Raw genomic sequence first — 15,612 nt, forward strand, 5'->3', positions numbered from 1 at the left:
ATTTTAAAACCGAGCTCTCTGGTGCCGTTCTAAAGGAGGAAAAAAGTTAAGAGCACTGGAACCGGGAAGACTCCTAAAGTCAGGATGTAACAACCCAAATTATTCTCAGGGTGGGGAGGGCGACTTTCTGGAATTTTGAAATGTGCTGTAACATCGCTTCTCACGAAGAGTTTCCAAACCCACATACAGATCATTACATTTGGCAGAACAGCAAGTACCTGAAGAGATGATGATTATTTATCATTCACATAGGGATAGACTGGTACATGGTACTTCACAGATGGTAAAACTTAACAAAACAAAGAAGAGATAAAATAAACAAACGGAATGGGAAGACACCACGGAGGGGGCTGTGTCAAACAAACATACTTCAGTCTAGCAGGAAAACTCTAGAGAAGCTGGGGAAAGGGAGCCAACAGCAAAAGCACATTCCGGGAGCATGTTCTGTGAGGGCCAGTCTCACAAACTGTCAACAAAAGACTCTCTAGGAACAGCTTCTCATACCACACTCATTTTGGAATCTTCAGCCACCTTCTTCTTGGCATTACTGCTCAAAGATTTAAAAAGGCGACAGGGTACTATAAACTTTCTAGAACGGTGGAGGGTTGTGAGATCCTGAACATTACCCAAGGGAGGAAACGGAAGAGAGCGGAGAAGAGCCACTGCATCCCCTCCAGCAGGGAAAAGTATTAACTGGCACTGCGCCAGAGAACAGCAAGTGAATGTGGGAGTTGGGGGGTGTGTGATTTCCTGGCTTTCCACCAAAAAAGAATAGCAACTACTTAGGGGGAAAAAAAAAATCAAAAGAGGCACCACCCATCATTTGGTCACCACCTCCTCCATGCTACCTCCGCCTTCCATCTGGTTACTAAGGAGACCAAGTTGGGGGGGAAAAAAAAAATCCATCCATTCCAGAAATTACAGGATGACTATCTTAGCCAATGCCTTTCCCTGCTAAGGTCAGTTCTGAGAAGTAAAAGGCAAAAATCCTGGAACTCCAACCTCCCTGAGAAGGGCTGACTCTCTTAAGGAAGGGAAGACCAGCTTGGAACCTAACCAGCTCAAGAGTTCCTACAACCTGATGGGCCGCTCACAAACGCCCTGGCACTTACTTGTTCCGGACCACTTAGAAAGTAGAAGTGAAGAAGGTGACTTGTAAGAACGAGAGAGAAATATACAGTCCTTAACCCTAAAGGGCTGCCAATTAATACTGGGGGCGAGGGGGCTAAACCTAAGCGATCAACGCTGAGATGAGGTCTCTCTAGAGGAGGACACAGAACAGGAGCGGGTGGGAGTGGAATGCGGGTCGGTTCCGGAGGGGGCAGGGGAGAGGGAAAGCGCACGTCCTGTTCTACCAAGTTGAGGTCTGGAGTAGTGTGAAACCGAGGAGTTCCAGGTTCAGAGGCGAGGAACGGGTGCTCCGGGGACCAGGCGCACTCGGGTCTGGGGCGGCGCCGGGCCGGTCCTGTTCGGTACTATTGGATCAGACGCGCCGGGGCGCAGAAGGCCTACAGGTGAGAAACCTGCCAGGCGGAGGCGCGACGTGGACGCGCACGGGCAGAGCGCGCGTCCTGGTCAGGAACAGAACGAGCCCACGGCAGGTGCGGCGCGGCGGGAGGCAGCCAGGGCGAGGAGGCCGGGAGACCGGAGACGGGAAAGCGGGGGTGGGAGACGAGGTGTCCCCGGGGAACAGGCGTGGGGCTTGGAAGGGAGGGGCAGAGAGCAAGCGAGCCAGGACCTGAGAGCGGCCCCTGGCTGGGGCCGGGGCAGGGTGGGCGCCCGCAGGGTCCCCGACGCCGGCCCCTTCAGCCGGTACCTACTTGAGGTCCCGGTTGACCGAATGCAAGTTGTCCTGGAAGTGCGCAATGAAGGCCTTCTCGCGGCCCTCCAGCGTCTCCTTGTTCCGCATGCCATCCTTCAGGCAGTCGAACACCCTGCTCACGCTGGAGCGCAGCGCCTGGATGGCACTGATGGCCTGAGCGAAGGCCTCCAGGTTCACTCCGACACTGAGCAAGTCCGCCATGTTGCCGCCGCCACCGCGGGCTCTCCAGAGTCGGCCTCGCTCACTAAAGGCCGCGCTCGCTGATGACGCAGGCGCCCGAAGGCCTCTGGGAAATGTAGTTCTCGCGGGGACGGGCTGCCCAGGACTAGGGCGGGCGGGGGGTGGGGGAGTTACGCAGCCCAAAAGAGGGTTTCCACTCCAGTAAGCAAAGGAGCAGGCGGGAAAGCGATCACTAAGATTTGAGGAAGTCAGGCTGCATTCTCGGTTTTCTTCATGGTGAGAAGGAACTGCAGAAAGTTCCCGCGTTTCCCCAACTTTGAGTTCTTGGAAATACTAGGTAAAAGAATTGCTCAGAGCAGAGAAGTGGCCATGGAGCAATGGTTAAGACCCATTGGATAAAATGAGTCCATACTGTTAGATAAATGAGGGGCAAGGGAGATTTCTTCCCTACGGCAGAATGCCAGCTGATAGAAGTAGAAGAAATGATAGAATGAAAATTACCGTTTGGCAACCATTAGAAGAATAATTGATTCGGGTAGAAGTCAAGGAATGCTGAAGCCGGTGGGTGGAAGTGGGAGAAGTCACTGGATATTTGCAGAGTCTCCAAGTATCATCCCACAAGACGCTCATTAATTAAGAAGAGTAAAATGATGACCCGGCAACTCCACTTCTGGTTATATACTCAAAAGAAAGGAGAGCAGGGACTGAAACAGGTACTTGTTCCCTCGTTTATGGCAGCATTATTCACAATAGCCAAAAGGCTGAAGCAGCTCATGTCTGTCATGGGATAAATTCATAAACAACGTGTGGTGTATACAGCAAGGGGATATCTGTCCAGCATTCAAACGGAAGGAAATTCTGACACCCGTTACAACGTGGTGAACCTTGAGGACATGATGCTGAGTGAAATAGACAGTCAGATAAAGACAAACACTGTATGATTCCACTGATGAGATACCTAGGTAGGCAAACCCTAGAGACAGAGAGTAGAATGGTGGGTGCCAGGGGCCGGGGGAAGGGGAGAATGAGGAGTTAGTGTTCAATCAGCAGAGAGTTTCAGTTCAAGAAGATGAAAAATTTCCGCGGATGGTGGTGATGGTTGAACAGCAACGTGAAAGCCCTCAATGCTGCAGGACGAGACGCTTAAACATGGTTAAATGGTAAATTTTATGTTGTGTGTATTTTACCATAATTCTTGTTTTTTTAAATTCAGTCATGTTAAAGAAGGGGTCCTGTTGACTTCACAGTGGAGCAACCTGGCAGACACACCCCAGCAAGAGACCAAGGTTGACCTTACTGCGGTAGGACAAACCATCTCCCGACACAATGCACAGAGAAAAGTGCAACATGAATTCTGTGATATTCCTGCCAAAAATGCAAAACCAGAATCTGATCAAGATGTAAGATAAACTTGAAGACATTTGACAAAACGACCGACCCATACTTTTCCACAAAACATCTGTGTCATGGAAGACAAAGAAGCATGTGACCTGGGACTCTCTTTGCTGACATCACGGAGACCATTGGTGAGATCTGAATAAGGTCTGTGGGTTAGTTCATAGTATTTTAATGTGTTGCTGATTATTTCATGATTTCGATCACTCAACTGTGGTTATGAGAGAGATCATCCTTGTTTGGGGGAAGATACCTTGAAGGCATAAAACAGCATAATTTATGAAAGAGCATCTTTATGAAAAAGAAAATAGTATGAAGATATTTATTTATAGAGAGAAGTACAGAGCCAATGAGGTAAGATATTAACAATTATGGAATCTGGGGGAAGGGTATACAGGAATAGTTTGTACTATTCTTGCAACTATCAGTCTGAAATGACGTCAAGATTAGTTATGGTAAACAGAGGTCAATAAAGGGCATGGAAAGTGTAAACATGGTCTAAGTGGTAAGAGAAATTTTCAATTCTGCCAGGCTGTGCTGACCAGCAATGTGAAATTGTGGAGTTCACCTCAAACCCACTTCCTTAGTACTTCCCCACTCTTCCCTCTCCAAGCTCACTCCTCCCTGCCCCCGCCCCCACACCACCTCAATTCAAACTCTCTAGTTGTGGAGCAGGAAAGATAAACGCTGCTCCAAAACTGGACCCTGACGTTGCTCTCCATGAGTGTTTAGACACTATTTAGATGAACAAATAGTCCCGGGAGAAAATTAAAAGTTGGGGGCGGGGGCGGTTCATTGTCTTGTGCTTACATCATAGCTTTCATTTCCTGACATCTACACCATCTTCAAGCATTGCCATTGGCAGCTTTTCCTCAGGAGGGGTAAGAGATAGGAGAAACTTCCAGCTGTGGAACTCTTCCCAAGTCCCAGAACTCCCTGATCTTCGGTTTTCTCATCTGTGAAATAGAACGAGGAATCATACCCATCTTTATTAAATAGCTGTGAGGCTCAATAACACCTTGAAGGCAAAGTTTTTGAAATAATGCCTGACAAGTAATAAATACTCTGGAAGGTTGTAGCTGTCAGGAGAATGTGCTAGGAGAGCCTCCCGTGGGCCTGTGAGCCAGGTTTCTATCTCCTCTTGAGGACTCTGTGCAGAATCAGGCAAGAATGTACATTGTGTCTATTGGGTCAAATATCTCTAGTGACATGACCATGCTGCTGGAGTTTGTCCTTTACCTGTGTCCTATAATTCACTATTTCTTGGTGGCCTTTTTTTTTTATTATTATTATTTCCTTTGGAGTACAAGGTTTTGGCTTTTGTTTTTTTAAGATTTTTGGAGAAAATCCTCTTTTAGCTTCGTAAAGGAAGGGAAACATCAGTGTCTGTTGGCTTCTCTTGATTTTGGCTTCCCTTATAGTTTGTTCATCCCTTCGAGGGGGAGATTAGAGAAGGCAAACTCTATTATTGTGGTTATGTACCTTATTGGGAATCCCTGATGGCTTAGAGAATGTGACCCTGGCTGCATACTTTGTCCCCAAGAAAAAAATGTGCCAGTCTGCCTCTGCCCGCACCAATATGTACTTACAAACCCAAGGTTTTGCATACCATTTCCAAGGGTTCATAGCCTCCCTAAAGTCCAAAATAGACCTCTGGTTAGAATCATGTTCTAAGGCAAACACCATGGGGGGGATGGCCCACAGCCAGCTTGTAGCCAGCAAGTCTCCAGGGCCTGGGGCCCAATAGACGCTCAAGTGTAAGTTTTTGGAAGCAAAGAATTAACACGATATATTATGTTTGCTTCTTGGATCTTCCCTCCAAATTACTTCATCTCTTTGTATACTCAGATATCTCTCCCTCCTGCTCAGCCCATCTCCCCCACCCACCCTCTCCCTCTCCACCTCCCACGCAATAAGATTGTCCTTTGTCTTACTCTCTGATTCAGTGGTTTAGATACTGATTGGAGCTATAAAGTACCAACATGCTCTGCTCCCACAGTCATTAGTTTTCAGGATTTTTCTCTGGTTCCCCTCTTCTGGGAAACTCAGAAATTGATCTGTGTAAATGCACATTTCCCCCCTGAACCTAGTAAGGAGTCTTTCATCACAGCAACAGAAAACTTCATTTTGGAAGGGAATGGACAGAGTTTCTCTAAGGTGCTGTAAATCCTTGAGAATGTTGGCACATATATGCTTGCATCTGCGTGTGTTTGTGGGATATAAATTAGTTTAAAAGGAGTTCATTTCGAGCAATATCAGATTTTAATTATTGTGATCTTATGTTTGGGTAAAAGGCAGCACCCTGCTGCTAATATCTTCCAAAATGAACAAGCCATTAACTTGGTGCTATCAGCTCAAGAGTATTAGAATGAGCAATCTGAATTAAAGTTGTCAGTATTTAATTAAAATATGCTGCAACTCCCATCATATTCAGAGAGCATGTGGTTTAAGCATTCAGACCAAGAAAGCACCCTCATCAATTAATAATTATTAAGGATTTACTAGATGCAGAACACTGCATTGGATGGCCAGGCAGAATGTCACCAGATAGATTTAAACCCAAATCTGCCTTGGATAAGCCAGACGTAACTAAGCCACCTGTCGTAATCAGTGTGGCATCATGCTTAGACCTTGGGGGTTGCTCTGAGGATTAAATTGAGGCAGCATACAGTTCTGGGGACATAGTAGGCATGCGAGTTAGTCATTCAACAAATATAGATATTGGATGTGCTCGACATTTTGTTAAACAGCTGGGGAGCCGGTGGTAAAACCAGGCGCAGTCTAGCCCTGACAAATGTCACTGCAAATATTTGAAGTGGATTACGTGTTCCTTCACCTTCACCTGAAGGCTCACTGCATCCCTGAGTTTTAAATTGTTTAGAGTCAAGTTCATTAAAATTAATCTAATGCAAGTATGGTTGAGAAACTTCCGTTGGTCTCTTCTGAACCCACCCCACCCGCCCCCGACTCCTGTTTTCCTCTTATCTGGCGTCTCGTGGTTTTAGCCTGATGAGAACAGTGATCAAATGATCCCAAAGACAGAGGATCCTGGAGAGCAGGAAATCAGCCTAGGCTGGTGTCCCCCCGACAAATGAGTTAACCCTTCTGAACCCCAGATCTCGCATCTAGAGAACAAGGAAGTAGGATCACCTCCAGAACTAACAATCCAGGAGGGGAAGATTAGGAGGAACTTGTTAGTAATTCAAGAAGGAGGAAAGGGAAAGGCTCACTCATTGTTAATTCTGATCACAACACTGCACCAGAATTCCTGCACTCCAACTCATTCATTACCCAGGGACACTCCGTGAATAAAAGGATTAAATAAGAATCCCTGTGGAACTCGTTCCTGTTCTCAGGGCGCTCGCTCGCTCACAGCCTCGCCAGGGAGACAGACACAAATGGAACGTGAAACGCAGTGAGATTCAACTGCAAGATAAGAGACCTGCACACAGAATTTTGAAGTTCTTAGAGAAGGTGGTTACGCCATCCTTCTGCACAGGGGGGGTCTGGGTCAAGCCTTCCAAGGAGACGAGGGGCTAACCAGGTGTGGTGGGGGATAGAGGTAAGGGAGCACAATGGACAGTTTGAAGTGGGCTGTGCTGTGATTAGATCTGTGTTTGCGGAAGTACACCCTCCAGCCATGAAGAAAGTGGGCAGAAGTGTCCAGGCTTAGAGGCCGAGACACCAGAAAGACAGGGACTACCTCCACCTGCAGAGAAGTCAGCAAGGGACCACACGCGAGCCGTATTCTTCCCATCACGGGAAGCCAGGAGGTATTTTAAATATTTTACTAAATTATTGATTGCCCATTTGGACGCTCACTTAATCAACCACCAAGCATGTTGTTAGGGACCTCCGCTTTCTCCCATGTTCATACGTAATTAAGCACAAAGCATCTCAGGGATGGACCCTCTTACCAACACATTAGGCCAAATCAAAGTGAAACAAAACGCAGGTTGTTTGTTGAGCCTCTACCGCAGCCCATTTGAGGGAGGGATTGCCTTCTAATTCTATTACTGCATTATGTGGATTGTGTGTTTTAATCAAGACTGACAATGGGCCGCTAGCCTCAGAAGCTACTAAGCATGTAACCCTCACACAGAATGTGGGAGCAGGGGGCAGATGCCAGGCTTTCAGGTTCCCAAGGGGAAGCCCAGACAGATGGGCAGCCAGGGCAACACAAGATCCCTGTCTCAGGAGCTCTCATTAGCACCCCCTCCTCTTCCCAGCACTCCCCTCCAGCTCCACACCCCCTCCTCTAAGCCTCAGGTCAGACAACAAAAGAAGGCACCTCAGATTCCTGACAAAGAGACGATCCATTCCCCTTGGCACTGGAGTCTGATTCTTTTTCGTGTGTTGCTTTATTTTACCTAATGACAAACCCATACTCTGAAATGTTGGAAACTATAGAGAAAACCTACATAGGAAAATAAGGTTATGCACAATTCCACCTCAACGTTTTGGTTATTCTCACATATGCATTATTTTATAAAACTGGAACCCTACTGTATCATGACCTCTATTGGTCATAGTATAGCCGAAATACATTTTCCTCTCATCTAATAGTCTTGTAAAGCATGTTAAAGTCTCCCAATGATTCCATTCAATGGCTTTATGTAATTTCTTGAGTTCCTTATCGTTGACCAACCGGTTTTTCCACGTGAAACTGTACAGCTGGAGACACTCTAACTGTAAATCTTTGTGTGTAAAGTGAACACATTCCCTGCAGGTGATGTCTGTCCCCCATGTGGTTGCAAATCACTTTGCCTGTTCGGGGATAGCAGGTGTGCAGGGCAGCCTCACCGGCTCCCACCTTCTTTGTTAACACCGGTCCATTCTTGGAAGGCGGTGGGGGGTAGAAGTGGAAAGAGCCCAGGCTTTGAAGGACACACAGACAACGTGTGTTCAAATCCCAGCTGTCCCCTTCCGAGGGATCCCACCAGAGAAGCGTTTGGCTGAAACTAACAATAGCATATGACATAAAGGTAGTTTAAAGAGAGAGGGCGGTTTGGTGAGTGCTGTGAAGTGTGTAAACCTGGTGATTCACAGACCTGTACCCCTGGGGATAAAAATATATGTTTATAAAAAATAAAAAATTAAAAAAAAAAAAAAAAAAAAAAAAAAAAAAAGAGAGAGGGCGGACGGCTTTCACATGAGAAGTGGTCAGGGGTACATAATACAGGGCTGCTGCAATGGGTCATCAGGGACCCACAGCTCTTTGTCAGTCTGCCCGAGTGCCCTTAGTTCCAGACTCATTTCTGTCACTTCAGGGTTGCCAGGTGGCTGGGTCCCAGCTCTGCATTTCAGGCAGGAAGAAGAAGGAAGGAGCAGACTTCTGCCCACACCTCATTGGCCAGAACAGGGTCACATGGCCACCTCTCACTGCAAAGGAGTCTGGAAACCTGAATTCCACCTCTCTCTCTCTCTCTTTTTTTAAAGATTTTATTTACCCAATTTGACAGATCACAAGCAGGCAGAGAGGCAGGTGGAGGAGGGGGGAAGCAGGCTCCCCACTGAGCAAGGAGCCCAATGCCGGACTCGATCCCAGGACCCTGAGATCTTGACCTGAGCTGAAAGCAGAGGCTTCACTCACTGAGCCACCCAGGTGCCCCAGAATGGCTACTATTTTAAGAAAAAGGAAAGAAAATATATTTTGGTGGAGATGTGGAGAAACTGGAGCCCTGGTACCCTGAGGGTGGGGAGGTAAAATGGTGCAGCCACTGTGGGAAACAGGATGGTGTTGCCTCAGAAATCTAAAAAGAGAAGTGCTACATTGTTTAGCAATTCCACTCCAGGTATACACTCAAACGAATCAAAAACAGGATCTCGAAAAGATATATGTACACCCGTGTTCATAGTAGCATTGTTCACAACAGCCAAATGGTAGAAGCAACCCCAATATCCATCAGTGGGTAAACGGTTAAGCAAGTGTTGACAATCTGTGCAGTAGAATATTATTTGGGCTCAAAAAAGGACCCGTACTACAACGTAAGTGAAACCTGAAGGCATTATGTGCAGTGAAATAGGCTACGCCAGTCACAAAAAAGACAAATACCATCTAATTCCACTTACATGGGATACCGAGAGTCATCAAATCCAGAGTAGACGGTGGTTGCCAGGGGCTGAAAGAAGCGGAATGAGCAGTTAGTGTTTAATGGGCACGGATTTTCAGTTTGGGAGATCATAAAGTTCTGGAGACGGATGGCGGTTGCACAGCACTGTGGATGTACTTGATGCCCATGAATCGGTGCACTAAAAAACGACCACGATGGTCCATTTTGTTACGTGTATTTTGCCTTAACTGGAAGGAAAAGGTAAAGAGAAAACAGGTCAAATTAATTTTAATAATATAATTTATTTAATAGGATATATCTGAACCGTGACATTTCAGTATGAAAATTACTGAGATTTTCATTATTTTTTTGCCTGCTAAACCTCTGGAAATCTTCATGTATCTTACCCTACAGTACATTTCAAATTGGACTAGGCACATTAGCTACCGTTCAGCCCAGTAGCCACGTGTGGCCAGTAGCTACACTATTGGTGAGCACAGTCCTAAAATAAAGGCAGGCAAGGGAGAGGCACGAGTAGGAGCTAGAGGTTGGGTAAGGCAGCCTGACCCTTGGCTGAGTCTGTTAACCTCCCTGACCTGGGGAAGGACCATGGACAGTGATAACAGCCAACTCCTCACGGTGGACGCAAGAGTTGTGTTGGGTATTATCTGGAAAGCCCCCAGCGAGCTGCCAGGCACACAGTAGCTGCTCCTGTAAATAGCAATAATTGCTATTCATGTTTCCATGTTTCCATGGAGAATGGAGGTAACAATAAAAAAGGACATTATACAAACTGTTTCTTCAAAAGTTTGTAAGACAATAAGAGAGATGTGAATATGTTTTGGGGGGGGGGGTTAAAAGATTTATTTATTTTAGAGAGAGAGCATGCTCCTGAGAGTAGGGGGAGGGACAGGTGGAGAAGAAGAGAAGCAGACTCCCGGGGTGGGGTTTGATCTCACAACCTTGAGATTAGGACCTGAGTCAAAATCAAGGGTCAGACACCCAACAGACTGAGCCACCCAGGCACCTCTATTTTTGTGTGTGTGTGTTTTTTAGAGGTACATATTTATGGGTAAAATAATGTGATACGTGAGTTTTGCTTCAAAATTATATGGGGGCACAGAGACAGATGGAGAAAGGATGAGAGAAGATTGGCGGTCATGGCGACTGGGTGGCTGGGTCAGTTGAATGTCCGATTCAGTCTGACCTGGGGTCACAAGACTGGTCACAGTCTTGGGGTCATAAGATCGATCCCCACATCAGGCTCCATACCAGGCACAGAGTCTACTTGGGATTCTCTCTCCCTCTCTCTCTCTCTCCCTCTCTCTCCCTCTGCCCCTCGCCCCCCACCTCAATAAATACATAAATAAAAGATTTTTTTAAAGAAGATAATTGTTGAAACTGGTGATGAGTTTGTAGGTTTCATTATATTTTTGATGTTTTCCATCATGAAGTTTGTTTTGTTTTGTTTTCCAGAATGGATTGAAATGCAAGAGCTGTATGCTAATCGCTTTTAGTAAGTGTTCAATTACTGAAAGGTGATGACTTTTTTTGTTTGTTTTAAAATAACAGTTTTATTGGGATATAATTCACATAGCGTAATACTCACCTTGTAAAGAACTGTTTCTAATATATCCAGAAAGTGGTGCAACCATCCCCCACTATCTAATTCCAGAATATTTTCTACTCCCTTCAGTCCCTGGAGACCGCTAACGATTCTTGGTCTCTATGGATTTGCCTATTCTGCAAATCTCATATAAATGGAATCGTACGGTAAGTGGTCTTCTGTATCTAGCTTCTTTCACTGAGCATAATGTTTTCAAGGCTCACCCATGTTACAGATAATGGGTCAGTACTTCATTTCTCTTTATGGCTAAAGAGAATGAACGTACAGCATTTTGTTCATCCATTCAGCGGTTGGTGGACATTTGGGTGGCTTTCACTTTTTTGGTTACTGTGAATAATGCTGCTATAAATACATGTGTACAAGTTACTGTGTGGACGGACATATGCCTTCAATTCTCTTGGGTGTTTATCTAGGAGTGGAATTGCTGGGTCATGCGGTAACTTTAAATCTTTGGAAAATTGCCAAAGTTTTCCACAGTGGCGACACCGTTTCATATCCCCACCAGCAATGTATGAAAACCATACTTTGTCCACATCCTCACCAATGCTCTTTATTGTCTGTTTTTTTGGTTATAGCCATGCCAGTGTGAACTGGACCCCCACAGTATGGATTTGCATCTCCCTTATGGCTAAAGATGTCTATTGGTCATTTGAATATCTTCTTTGGAGGAATGTCTATTCGATTCTTTGTTCATTTTTAAGTTGGGTCATTTGTCTTTTCATTGTTGAGTTGTAAGAGGACTTTTTAAATAAATTCGAAATTGTGCCACACATTATAGTGAATGTAATTGAGCAAACAGTACAAGTTTTTTCGAGATATTCATATACTGTGCCTCACCCAAACTGCTAACAAGCACCCCAAATTGTTCTGGATATGACAGGTTTTCACCATGAAGAGCTATCACAAGCCAAAATACCTCCAAAGCCTTTCTGTTAAAGAGAACAGAGGGAGGAGGAGGAGGACGTCATTCCTTTTTATACCTGTGTTTTCTGAGCACCTGCTGGCATCTGGCTGAGTGGTTGCTCTCTGGGAACTGCTCCTAACAAGAGAGATATGAATGCGAGTCAGCTAAACCTCAAACTGCTGTAAGATCAAGGCCGCCTGAGTGATGGCTGGGGTGTGAAGAGAACTTATGGAAGGGAGAGTCACTTTCTCGGGGAGTCAGAAAGAACTCATGAGGGAGGTAGCATTAAAGTTAAGCCAGTCCCTCTCAAGCCCGTCTGCAGGATATTCTTGAGATTGATATCCGCCAATCGAGCCTCAAACATTTATCCAATAAATATTGAAGAATCGAACATGCCCAACGGATTCACCAAGGTCCGTGGCTAAAGTCCCTGCCTTGCAGAGCCTACATTCTGGGGAAGAGAAACATAACAAAAAGCATAGCCTTTCCCTGGAGCATGTCACGGAGTGAGAACACTTAAGAAGGAAAGTAGAGCAGGACGTGTGAACGGAGTGACAGGGCGGCGACCATTCTGACAAGTCGGTCTGATGAGATCTTTGGGGGGTGAACTGTGTGAACAAGGGGAGAAGCTGGGGGGAGACCTGCAGGCAGAACATTCTCGCAGAGGGAAGGGAGAGGAGAAGTCAGGGGAGGGGCAAACATCAACTGTGGAGAGAACTCTTGGGCCATACATTGATGACGTGCCAACGCATTCCCATGAGTCTTTGTTGGAGTCAACTCTCATTAATTCTGGAAAGTTCATTGGTTTGTTTTTTTTTCCTCATGGTAAAAGAGAGGGAACAGGAAGGATCTGAGGGGTCTTTTGACTGGGTAGTGTGGTCATCAAGACTTCCCCTTTGAGAGCCGCTGTGCCAATCAGAATCTAGTCTTCAGGACAGTCCACGCCTCTGAAGAGAAGATACAGACTCAGAGCTGGAGGGAATAAAGTGTTTGGGTTTCGAATGAAATAGATAAAACATCAGGCTTCACCGAGATTCAAGACATCTTTGTCCTCTCCACTATGGACAGGTTCCCAAAATATCACCGTCTTTACTGGAGAGAACCTCCTCAATGGTCACATTCTTTCCTTAGAGGAGCTGGGCTTCCATAGCTTGGGGCGGAGAAGATGAGGGCAGGAGGAGGGTCCTGACGGTGACCTTCAACTCACCTTCATGCAACCATGGGGAAGACTCCTTCTACGGCATAGGGTGGCGATTACGAGAACCACTTGTGAGGAAGCTGTGGGGAGGAAGGTTTCACCGTCATGTTGCAAAGGGCTTCCTACGATGGGAAAGGCAGCGTGTTCCATGGCTAACGGTATTCAGACAGAAAGTAAATGGATATTTTATCTGAAACTCCATGCAAGGGAGTCTGGCATCGGTTGGAAGGTTGGAGCAGAGCCCCCCTTGGAGCTAAAATTCGATAATCCACTGTACTGTCTTCTAGGTGAAAATCAAGACCATTCATAAACGGGAAGCCCACAGAAGAACAGGAAGGTCACGAAGAGTGTGCCCTGAGTCTTTTTCCTCCAGTTGCACACTGTTAAGGGGGCCTTAATTAAGCTTTCCCCTCCGGGCACAACCAGCCTGTTTGTGGTGAGTACAATATGCCGTCCCAGAATATGTCAAACTTCATTTGCAAAATATCAGACTGCTGTTTTTTTCCCAGAGCCAATCTGCAGAGTAATACGTTCAATAACTTTTGCTCTTTTTGCTCTCAAAGATAGGTCTCTTTTTGGAGCTGATAGCGCAATAAATGCGGAATCTGGTGCAAATTCCAATGGAAAGAAAAGACATTGTTATTTAAAGGCCAAATAACGGCTTAAAATTAGAGTTGCGAAGGATTGAGAAACAGCCGACTGCCCAGATGGCGCGCAGATAATTCACTTTGCACTCAGTCCGTTCACTCGCTAAAAAAAATACTTTTGACTCTGTTTCTCCTCAGATTGAAAGTTGCTGCCTGCTTTAAACATATGTGCTTCTCTCTTTAAATTTAGCTCTGAGTCATGTTGTATTACATTAGGAATTCAGCAGGCAGGCACTTGGAAAATGTACATCAATGCGTTTATTTTTAAATCCTATAAAAATAAAAATATATATGTTTAAATATATTAGGCTGTATTTTTGCCCAATTTCAAAATGGTTGTTCTCCAGAACAGATTAGATAAAACAATAATAACGATGACACTGTAATTCTGGAGAGAGCAGACCTGGCAAATCCCAGAGCACCTCGCCCCCGGCCCAGCCAAGCGCGGAATGCGGGATTGGTCGCTGAAAACCTCCGCCTCCATGGGGACCCGGCAGCTCCCTTCACAGCTGCAGGCCCGCCTGATGAAGACGCTCCGTCCTCCACTGGGACAGGCAGAGGGGAAGAGCCTGGAGGAGACACCTTTAGCTTCAGTGGCCGGCTTGGGGGGGTTCGGGCCCAGACCCTCCGAGCTGAGCTCAAAACCTGTCCCTGCCCCTTCTCATCCGTGTATCTTTGAAAAAGAGATGGGGCCTCCCTGTGCCTCAGTTTCCTTACCTGTGAAACGGGTACTGGTTCCCATGTCACAGCACGGCTGGGAGGATGACCAGAGGTCATTCGTCGGATGAACCAGGTCATGCGCGCAGTGCGTGTTTATCAACATCTAGGGGACAAAGTGCCGAATGAAAGGAAGAGACCCACGATCCCAGCCCCACCCCACCCCCATGACGGTCTAGTGCATAGAGAGGCATTAAAGGAATGATCACAGCCTCCGCTCTTCAGTCAGAAGGACAACGAATGCCATGACCAAGAATTGCAACGGGAGACCCATTCTGATCTGAAGGCTGAGGAGGACTTCGGCAAAGAACTTAATTAAACATGAACCACTGGACGGTGCCTGGGCACAGAGTGGCTCCCTATTTGCCTTCATATGCTTTTCTCGTGGCATATCTTTATTCTCTTACAGTTCTGGAGGCCACGTATCTGAGGTTGGCTAAAATCCTGGTGGCCACAGGACTATGTGGCTTTTGGAGGCTCGAGAATCCATTTCCTCTCCTCTTCCAGCATCCCTGGGCTCGAGGCCCCTTCTCCCCCTTCAAAGCTCATCACATCACCTTTGTTGGACTCTGACACTCCCTTTTCACATCGCTCTGATAAGGACCCTTGTGATTATCCAGGACCACCTGGGTAGTCAGGATATTCTCCCTGTCTTGAGGTCCTCAACCTAGTCACCGCTCTGATCAACACACTTACAAGTTTCAGGGATTAGGACACAGACATCTTTGGAACATCTTTCTGTCTACCATTGTCCGGAAGTTCAATATCCACAATTAGGAGTTTCAGACCAAAAGCAAAGGGGAGGTGGGAGATTATCAAAGAAATAATACACGGCAATTTCCCAGAACTGTGGGGCACACACTTCCAGATTTAAAGGGCGCTCAGAATGCCTGACACAGAAACATATCAAAAGCTTCCAAAGCAGGGCACCTGGGTGGCTCTGTTGGTTGAACATCTGGCTCTCGGTTTCAGCTCAGGTCATGATCTCATGGTCGTGAGATCAAGCCCCGAGTCAGGCCCTGTGCTGAGCGTGGAGTTTGCTTCAGATTTTCTCTCCCTCTTGCTCTCT

General features: G+C 46.3%; 1 protein-coding gene and 1 long non-coding RNA gene across 7 annotated transcripts in view; one reads left to right on the forward strand and one right to left on the reverse strand.

Annotated features, from left to right (window-relative positions):
* Window positions 1-2,069, reverse strand: part of MED27 (mediator complex subunit 27) — a 192,159-nt gene extending 190,090 nt beyond the window's left edge. For 3 of the 5 annotated variants that reach the window (XM_013058611.2, XM_013058612.2, XM_013058613.2), the window contains exon 1: window positions 1,821-2,069. In XM_013058611.2, coding sequence (XP_012914065.1) covers window positions 1,821-2,023 — 203 coding nt within the window. In that variant the 5' untranslated portion in view covers window positions 2,024-2,069. The remainder of the gene's footprint in view (window positions 1-1,820) is intronic. The other 2 variants (XM_004757071.3, XM_045082635.1) reach the window with 1 other exon arrangement.
* Window positions 1,126-14,077, forward strand: LOC123392792. 2 transcript variants are annotated; one of them, XR_006607464.1, is made up of 4 exons: window positions 1,126-1,514; window positions 3,216-3,544; window positions 13,467-13,615; window positions 13,743-14,077. It is a non-coding gene; the product is annotated as an uncharacterized LOC123392792 (long non-coding RNA). The 2 variants fall into 2 exon arrangements; XR_006607463.1 differs by having other exon boundaries at window positions 13,467-14,077.
* Window positions 14,078-15,612: the final 1,535 nt, after the last annotated feature.

This window comes from Mustela putorius, unplaced genomic scaffold (assembly GCF_011764305.1).
Source record: "Mustela putorius furo isolate JIRA1106 unplaced genomic scaffold, ASM1176430v1.1 tig00000596_pilon_pilon_pilon, whole genome shotgun sequence".
Taxonomy (NCBI): Eukaryota; Metazoa; Chordata; class Mammalia; order Carnivora; family Mustelidae; genus Mustela; species Mustela putorius.